The sequence below is a fragment of the Camelina sativa genome, chromosome 6 (assembly GCF_000633955.1).
Source record: "Camelina sativa cultivar DH55 chromosome 6, Cs, whole genome shotgun sequence".
NCBI lineage: Eukaryota > Viridiplantae > Streptophyta > Magnoliopsida > Brassicales > Brassicaceae > Camelina > Camelina sativa.
In genome coordinates this window covers 6,495,781-6,504,768 of record NC_025690.1, presented here as the reverse complement: position 1 = coordinate 6,504,768, position 8,988 = coordinate 6,495,781, and the positions used below count along the sequence as shown (strand labels likewise).

General features: G+C 37.3%; 1 protein-coding gene across 1 annotated transcript; it reads left to right on the top strand.

Moving 5' to 3' along the window:
• On the top strand, positions 3,686 to 5,798 carry LOC104790543 (expansin-A5). Its single transcript, XM_010516318.2, has 3 exons — positions 3,686 to 3,987; positions 4,292 to 4,583; positions 5,291 to 5,798. The coding sequence occupies exons 1-3, from the start codon at positions 3,819 to 3,821 to the stop codon at positions 5,598 to 5,600; spliced, it is 771 nt and encodes a 256-aa protein (XP_010514620.1). The 5' UTR covers positions 3,686 to 3,818; the 3' UTR covers positions 5,601 to 5,798.

Below are 8,988 nucleotides of genomic sequence, written 5' to 3'. Positions count from 1 at the left end.
GCCCATAATCTAATATGATATCAAAGCCTGGTCCGCACATGCTCAACCCAATCCACAATCGTCCCGGCTCAATAGTTGGCCCAACGATTCATGCCCGAACATACCGAGATTGATGCTTAGAAGAACCATTATCTCGAGGAGGGGTATTAGGAATACAATATCCCACATTGGAAGTTGAGTAGAATCGTAAGTGGTATATGTAAGATATGTGCCTCTCCACTCATTGCCAATTGGTTTTGAGTTGAAAGCACACAATCTAATACTAGTAATACTTACTTTTGATAGATTTATAAAATAACGTACTACTTTCTTTATGGAATCGATTCTTAAATACTGCAATCAATTAACTGTGGACTTGCAACAGTCGTAGGTTCTTTTGAGGTAAAAGTTTTAAAACGAAAACCACGCACATCAGTTACGCTCATAGATGATAGGAAGAGAAAACTTTCATAGTCATATGCTAAGTCATAAATTAATCAAATATAAAATTGTGAGTTAATATAAGATCCGAAGCAAGAAAAAGACAAAAGCATCAATAAAGTTATTTTTATCACCTAAGACTCCATATAAATCGTCATCCTAATAGTGAGCTTCCTAATGACGTGCTTAGAAAATCATGATTCCAACTTCCAAGTTTGGATCAATTCTCAAAAGTCAATTATAAGAACTAATTATGCTTTATAAGCTTCTTTGTGGAGGTCTGTTACGATTCACATTTAGATCAAACTCATATATAAAACACATACGACTACCAAATTGAAACATGTCAAAAATATCACCAAAAAGCTTAAATTCAAGAATTTAATAATATCATGTCAATTAACGAAAAATTGCGGATAAGTATCAACTTTTCATTCGACTTGGAGATGAGAAATGAAAAATATGTACAGTCTCATCTGAACTACAAAATAAGAGATCATGACTAAATACAAGAACATCCTTAAATAAGTTAAATCACATTTTGAGGAAAATGATGATCGTAGCTGAAGATACACATGTCAACTTCCAACACTGTAACAAAATGGTGAAGGGTGAGAATTAAGAGTAATTTGAAATTGAAAAGAATCAAAACAAAAAAAAATAAATTACTATAGGCTTTTATAAAACATTTTTTAAACCATATATAACAATTGATATATACCATTTTTATGAAAAAGATGAAAAAATAAGATAATAATCTCAGGTAATATACGTATATATATGTCAAATATAATGATTTTTAAAAAAAATTAATATTCATTTTAAAAAACCATAATGGGCTGGGCCAATGTCTTACATATTTCTGATCCAATTATAAAACGGGGAAAAAGAAGAGGTTGCCGGATCCAGTCATGAAGCTCGGATCTTGTGTAAACTCAAGGTCCACGGCCTAGCGACACCACCGAAGAATCAAAGATCAACAGCAGAAGAAACCCGATTCCCACCATCGACATCTTTCCTCCAGTGGACCACTTAAGCTACAAACCTCCCATAAAGTTAATCCCTCCGACAAACCAGATCGACGATGTCAGATCCCGACCTAGCAACATGATTATTGCATCTAACCCTTCTCTTCCAGATCCGGACTCCCCAATTTCCCAGAGCATAAACCCTTCAATCTAGACGGGTGGAAGCTAATCGCGGCAAGACAAAAGATTGATGGCTCAGACAAAACTTCTGAACACGGAGTCCACGACCGCCATCCAAGATCCAAAAGAGACCTACTGTTAACCATCTCGTCACACAGCAAAACCCACCATATCCTTCCCGACTTCCGCCGTAACCGCAGATTCTAGGAGGACGGTTGAGCCGTGAGAAACTCTGAAGCTAACCATCCGACGTTTTCAAACTGGGGCTCGACTACAAAGCTCCTCTTCCGTCTGACCATATCCACAACTACATCGGCATGTATACACATCACACTGCCACTGACGGAGAAGATAGTCTATTCACCATTGAATCTTCGATGCTAACCTCGACCACTTGACATGAAAACCAAATAGCTAAACTACTAGGATGGAGGGAGAGGAAATCGCGACGCCGGAGAGAAAACGACAGTTGGAAAAATCCTCTCCCTCAGATCTGAAAAAAACGGCTAGGATTTTCTTTAGGTGAGACAAGAGATCGTTTCTACCTGTCAAAGGCTTTTTTTACCTCAAATATAATGATTTCTTCCACCATTTGTACAACTGCACTACTTCAACTGCATCTATCATTCCAAGTATATATTTAAACATCTGTCGTTTTTCCTATTTGTAAGAAAATCAATATTTATTACAAATATTTTGAATCTGTAATAGTTTGTCATTGTGAAACTGGTTATGATTTTTAGAGTACTCATCGCATGCATGCATGGACAAATTTATCGTCTTAAGCAGTTTGAGACTGAAAGACTAATGTCACACACCACCTGAACAATGATATAATACACTAGTGTGTTACGATCGTATTTTCTTTGCAAAATTTGAATATTTACAAAGATTAATAAATAACTAATTCTTAACAATACATGCAATCATTTTCCCATACTATTTTTGTTTTCCACATTCAAGAGTCAATAGTAATTTAATTTATGTTTTTAATTTTATAAAAAAATCATAAATCTTTTCTTTTTTTTGAACAAACAACCAAAACAAAAAATCATAAATCAATATTATAATTTTCTAGATAAAAGACAAATTATTGTGTAATAAAAAAAAACCAAAATTATGAGTGGCCAGATTTTTCGATATATTCAAAAGGAAATCTAGTGTGATATTAGAAAATTCACTTCTTTCTTTTTAATTTTTATCTTTGATTTTTCATCAAATTAATGTTATATGTAAACTGTGTTTCTCAGAATTGGCTCTTCCGACCTATTAATCTAAAAAGACTGTTAATAAAAAGGATAATTTACCTGTGATTTCCGGTTTTATTGACTTATTGTGATTTATGAAAAAAATGTATTAAACATATAAAACTCACAATTAGTCAATACAAAATTTCATCAAACAGCTGTACCCATTTTTGTCCAATGACATATCTACAGTCTTATGAAAAGTCTCAACCGTTCTTCATCAGTTCTGCTACGAATACAAATGTAGCTCCAATTTATATAACAAATGAAGAAAAGTAATAAAAACCAAGAGATACAATATATATTTTATAACATAAAATTGTTAGCAGTAAAACTGGACCATAAGATAATGCATATAAATTCTCACATTATTATCCAGATAATATTATTTATTGAGCTCTAAATCGTCTGTCTCAAACACTCAAACCCTCGTCACTCATCAAATGTAAATGCTATTGCAAATCGTGTCTCCGTATGATTACTCTTTCACCTTTAAATATAATAAATACTTTCTCATACTATACCAAAAAAAATAAAAAAAAATAAAATCTATAATGTTACAGTATCACTATCACATCTACTAATATCTGATACGCATTTATTTCAATTTCTTGAGTGACCTTTACGATAGATTCCTACTCATTTTTGACAATTTTTTCTTTGATCCAACTCTTAAATTTGACATTCACCACTCCTTTTTTTTCGTTTTCGTCGGTTCTTCTAAATATGTTAAAACCCTTTTAAAAAAGAACTAAAATTAAAAGAGTATTAGTGAAAGACCAATAAGCAGTTGCATGGACCCTGATTGATTCATTACCGCTAAATACTTTGTCTGAATGACTGAATCCTCCTTCCTATTTATACCACTCTCTTCTTCTTCTTCTTCTTTAGTTTCATCACACACCAAAACTACTCACATCTCCGTTTTGACGAAAACACCCTTTTGCTTCTCTCTCTCTCTCTCTCTCTCCTTTACATGTTGTGATTTGCTTTGCTTCACAACATGGGCGTTTTAGTAATCTCGGTTCTTGTGGTTCAGCTCCTAGTGTTTTCCGTTTGCGTTCAAGGCGGCTACCGTCGTGGAGGCGGCCACCATCCCGGTGGCCACATGGGACCTTGGACCAATGCTCATGCCACTTTTTACGGCGGCGGTGATGCTTCCGGGACTATGGGTACCTCATCGATATCTCCAATAAAAATTTCGTTTCATTTATTACTTGGATCACAGTGATCACCCTCTTATTAACATGCAAAAAATTATAACGGCTAATCATGAAATTATTTACAAGATACTATATTATATAAACAAAACTCGATTTTAAATCTAAATTTGTACGCTTACGCTTACACATTAAATTTTTCCATATGAATTAAAGTCTCAATTGTTTCAAATGTCCATTTTTCATAGCCAAAAGAAGTAATAATGTCCATGTTAATGGTTAGAAACATTACTTTAGCCTAATGGAACTAAATTAGGTGGAGCGTGCGGGTACGGGAATCTATACAGCCAAGGTTACGGACTAGAGACGGCGGCGCTGAGCACGTCGTTATTCGATCAGGGACTAAGCTGTGGAGCGTGTTTCGAGCTGATGTGTGTCAACGATCCTCAATGGTGCATAAAAGGCCGATCCATTGTGGTCACCGCCACTAACTTTTGTCCTCCTGGTGGTGCATGCGACCCTCCCAACCACCATTTCGATCTTTCTCAGCCGATCTACGAGAAAATTGCTCTGTACAAGTCCGGAATCATTCCTGTTATGTACAGAAGGTACTAATTCTATTTAAACAGTCACAATTTAGTGTTCATGTACAGAACTGAACTATACGTGTAGTGGTTTATGAATATTACACATTGAACACTTGTTTAGAACCGTTAATATTAAAGAAAAATAAACATTTATTAAGAAATATAAATCGTATCTTTGAAATTTGCTTACACTTTTTAGGTAGATCTCCTTTTTGACTTAGAGATATATATAGTCAAATTTACTAGTCGAATATTTGAAATGAAACTAATCGTTAAGGCAAGACTAAGATTAAAGTTGTGTACTTATTTAGAAACATATGGACTTCTCTATACGTAAGACTTTTGTCTTAACTCTTAACTGGTTTTGTCTTGTTTTATTTTATTTTTTTTCTTTTCATTATTTTTCTTGTAACTTTTCTAGACTAATGAAGGCAAAGTTATCATATTTCTTCTTACCGTTTTTAATTATTGTTTATGACTTTTCATAGAACATATGTTGCAAACCCACAAAAAAACGCGTATATTGAAACATTTATAATCAGCTTTTGGTCCTATATATAAATTACACATTTAATACTTTTGGACCAGTTGATACATGTGGTAGAAATATATGTAGGGTATTATTAAATAGACCCAAAACTGAATAATAGTGACATACCGAACTTCTTAGACTCCTAGTGGTGAGCGCTTTCCCGTGAACTTATGAATCTTTGTTGAAATATTAATAGGGTTCGGTGCAAGAGAAGTGGTGGGATAAGGTTCGCGATCAACGGCCATTCATACTTTAACTTGGTGCTGGTCACAAACGTGGGTGGAGCCGGGGACGTACACTCGGTCTCGATGAAAGGGTCGAGGACAAGATGGCAATTAATGTCAAGAAACTGGGGACAAAATTGGCAAAGCAACTCTTACCTCAATGGTCAAAGTCTGTCGTTTGTTGTCACCACAAGTGATCGTCGAAGTGTCGTCTCGTACAATGTTGCACCTTCCAGTTGGTCCTTTGGCCAGACCTACACCGGAGGGCAGTTTCGTTATTAATTATACATTAACCGGTTCGGTTTGGTTATGTAATGTTTTTTTTTCCGTTTCCAAGTTGGGGACTCTTTTTTGGTAACCAATTGAGATTGGGACTGATAGTGATATGTGCGAATATGTGTGGGAACGAGAGAAAAGAAAGAGATATAATTCTCGTGTTATAATATAAGAAAATGAAAGTGATGTTATGTATTTGCTTTTCTTAATTTGTGTTATGAAAACATGAATTTTTTTTTCTGCCAACTAATTCTTCTTCTTTACTAGGAAAAAAAAAAAAAATTAAAACCACTAATTCTTCAAAGAAAAAAAAAATGGAATGTGTGACAGATCCAGCTTGGCTCGACCCTAGCAAGATCTCTAATAAAAATAGGTCCATGTATGGTCTATCTCTTCTTGTACTTGCGGTCCAACGAACCAGTCTACAATAAACCCCCAACTAGAAAATTTAATTGGTATGGTTTGAACAAACTGGTTAGTCTTATATAAGCCATATCCTTGACTTTGATATATACATATATTTTTAAAAGACTTAAAACCATTGGACCAAAAAAACCTTTTAGAACAACATTTTGCTTTCTTTATCTTAAATATGTTTGCTTATGCCACTGTTATTATCTTAATATGTCTTAGTTTTGCATAGCCAATAATTATTTATCTTATATATAAAGGTATGCATCTAGAAATGGGTATACATATTTTTGGTCTTATATACCTACATTTATACATATACAAGGAAATGGTATATTTTAGAGAGGATGGTAAAGCGTGGGGAGAAGAATATAAGATAAAGGTGACAAATATTTCAAACCAAGTTTAAAGAAAAGAAAAAAAATGATGTCTTCTCCGACCGCGTCCGTCGCCTCTCACGACGGCGGAATCCCTCGCCATTTCTCTCTTCAGGCCCTCCCCACCTCATGGGGAAGAACAAAAACTCCAAAAAGAAACCTCCAGGATGGTCTCCCCCGTCCAAGCGCTCACCAGGCGCGTAAACACCGTCCTCCTCCTCTGTCTTGAAACTCTCCGGTGATGAGAACTTGCTGACTTCTGTGTCGAATAAGTCCTCTCCTCCACAACCTAATGCCTCAGCTGAAGCGCCGTCTTCAGTCTCAGCCATTGAAACCTCAGTCTGTGAAACCTTAGTTCCAGATCTGAACCTACAAGACGCTAAAGCGGGTGCTGTTGACCCAGCCCTCCCTGTACCGTCTGTGGAAACAACAATTGAGGACGAGCTTCCATCATCAGAAGCTCCCAACTCAACAATTGCGAAGGCTACAACCGTAATCGACCCAAATAGCCCAGAACCTCAAACAAGCTCTGCGAATGCTAAAGAATTAGCTGACCCAGATTCAGATGCCAGCAAAGCAGGAGACGACGGTTGGCTCAAACTGTTTAAATGCTCCACAAGAACCCTCTCAAAAAAAGGAAAGGCGTTCACCCTACCCTTGGGAGAAGCTTGTGTCGAAATCCCAAACTCTGTCATCGCGAAGCATGAGAAGTCTTGGGAGTCTTTCATAATCGGTCAATTCTACTCTGACCCTCCATCTCAGGGTACAATCCACACCATTGTCAATGGCATATGGAGCAACAAGTTCTGGGATATCTCAGTCTCAAAACTTGAAGGTAACGCTTTTCTTTTCAGAATACCGAATTTTCAGACACGGTCTAGAGTTCTAAACCAAAGACTCTGGAGCATCGACGGTCAGACAATTTTCGTTGCAAATTGGAAGCCTGGTTTCATTCCAGTTAAGCCAGAACTAGTGTCGGCCCCAATATGGTTAGAACTGCGTAATGTCCCTTTGCAATTTTTCAACGACGATGGTTTGGAGCATATTGCAAGCCTTGTTGGAGACCCAAAATGCCTCCATCCCTCCACGGCAAACAAGACAAACCTAGAAGTGGCAAAGGTCTTCACTGTTATTGATCCTCGTAAACCATTGTCAGAAGCCGTCAATGTCAAATTTCAATCAGGTGAAATTAAAAGGGTTCTAGTTTCTAGTCCTTGGATGCCACCAGTTTGTGGACACTGTAAGGAGATAGGACACAGCATAAAGCGTTGCAAGTTGGCCCCTGTCTCTTGTTCAGGCTGCAGCTCAACTGCACACACGATCGTAATGTGTCCCAGGGAAAAAAAGAAGAAAAAGACATTAACTTATCGGGTCAAGCAGAACAAGTCTCCTAACTCTAACACTCCTCCAGTGTCTCCTGATAAGGCTCATCTTTTAGAAAAAGAAAAAGGCGTTATGCCTTCTTCAAACACGGCATTCAAGGATCCTAAGACAGTTGGTGATTATAGCGGTTCAGGTGATGCTAGTACTCTGTAGGAGTCTCTGGTGCAGATGCAGATTCCTCGGATGTCTCCTCTAGTGACTACAATGGGAGCGAGCCCTATGAGAACAGTGAGTTGGAGCAAGATGACTTTGAGTTCACTAATGTGGTGTCAGCTAGGCAGCGCAAGCGTGAACGAGGCAAGAGCCTCAGAATCAACTAATTTTTATGTGTATAGACATTTTTTGTTGGAATGTCCGAGGCTTTAATAAGCTATCTCACCGGACCGGTTTTAAGAAATGGATTCGAAGAAATAAGCCTTTTTTTGGTAGTTTGATCGAGACTCATGTACAGCAGCCCAAGTGTGGCAAGTTTATCAATAGTTTAATGCCGGGATGGCAATATGAGGAGAATTACGACTTCTCAGCTCTGGGAAGGATTTGGGTCATGTGGCACCCTAGTATCAAGGTCTCCATTTTGTCAAAATCTCTCCAAATGGTAACATCTGAGGTTACTCTTCCTAGTTGAGCTGTTCCTATGGTTGTTTCTTTTGTCTACGCTTCAAATGAGGTAGTGGAAAGACTTGCTCTTTGGGATGAAATTTCAAACTTTTCTGTGAACCCAGCAGTCCAAGGTAAACCCTGGTCAGTTCTTGGCGATTTTAACCAAACCCTTCATCCTAGCGAGCATTCAAGGTCTGATGGTTTCTCGGTTGATAGAGCGACTTCAGTCTTCAGAGAATGTCTTCTTAATGCTTCCCTATATGACCTTACTTTGAGAGGCTGCTCTTACACCTGGTGGAACAAAAGAAAACAAGACCCGGTTGCAAAAAAACTAGACAGAGCTCTAGTAAATGATCTTTGGGCTACACATTTTCCATCTTCTTTTGCATTTTTTGTGGAGCCAGATTTCTCGGATCATGCTTGTTCTTCTATCACTCTCTCTGTTGATCGTCAAAGGCAAAAGAGACCTTTCAAGCTTTTCACTTTCCTTCTTCAGGACCATTGTTTTATCGAGCTTATCTGTCAGAATTGGTTTTCTCTCAATATTCAGGGTTCTGAGATGTTCTGTATCTCACAAAAGCTAAGAGCTCTGAAAAAAATCATTCGGGACTTCAGTAGAGAAA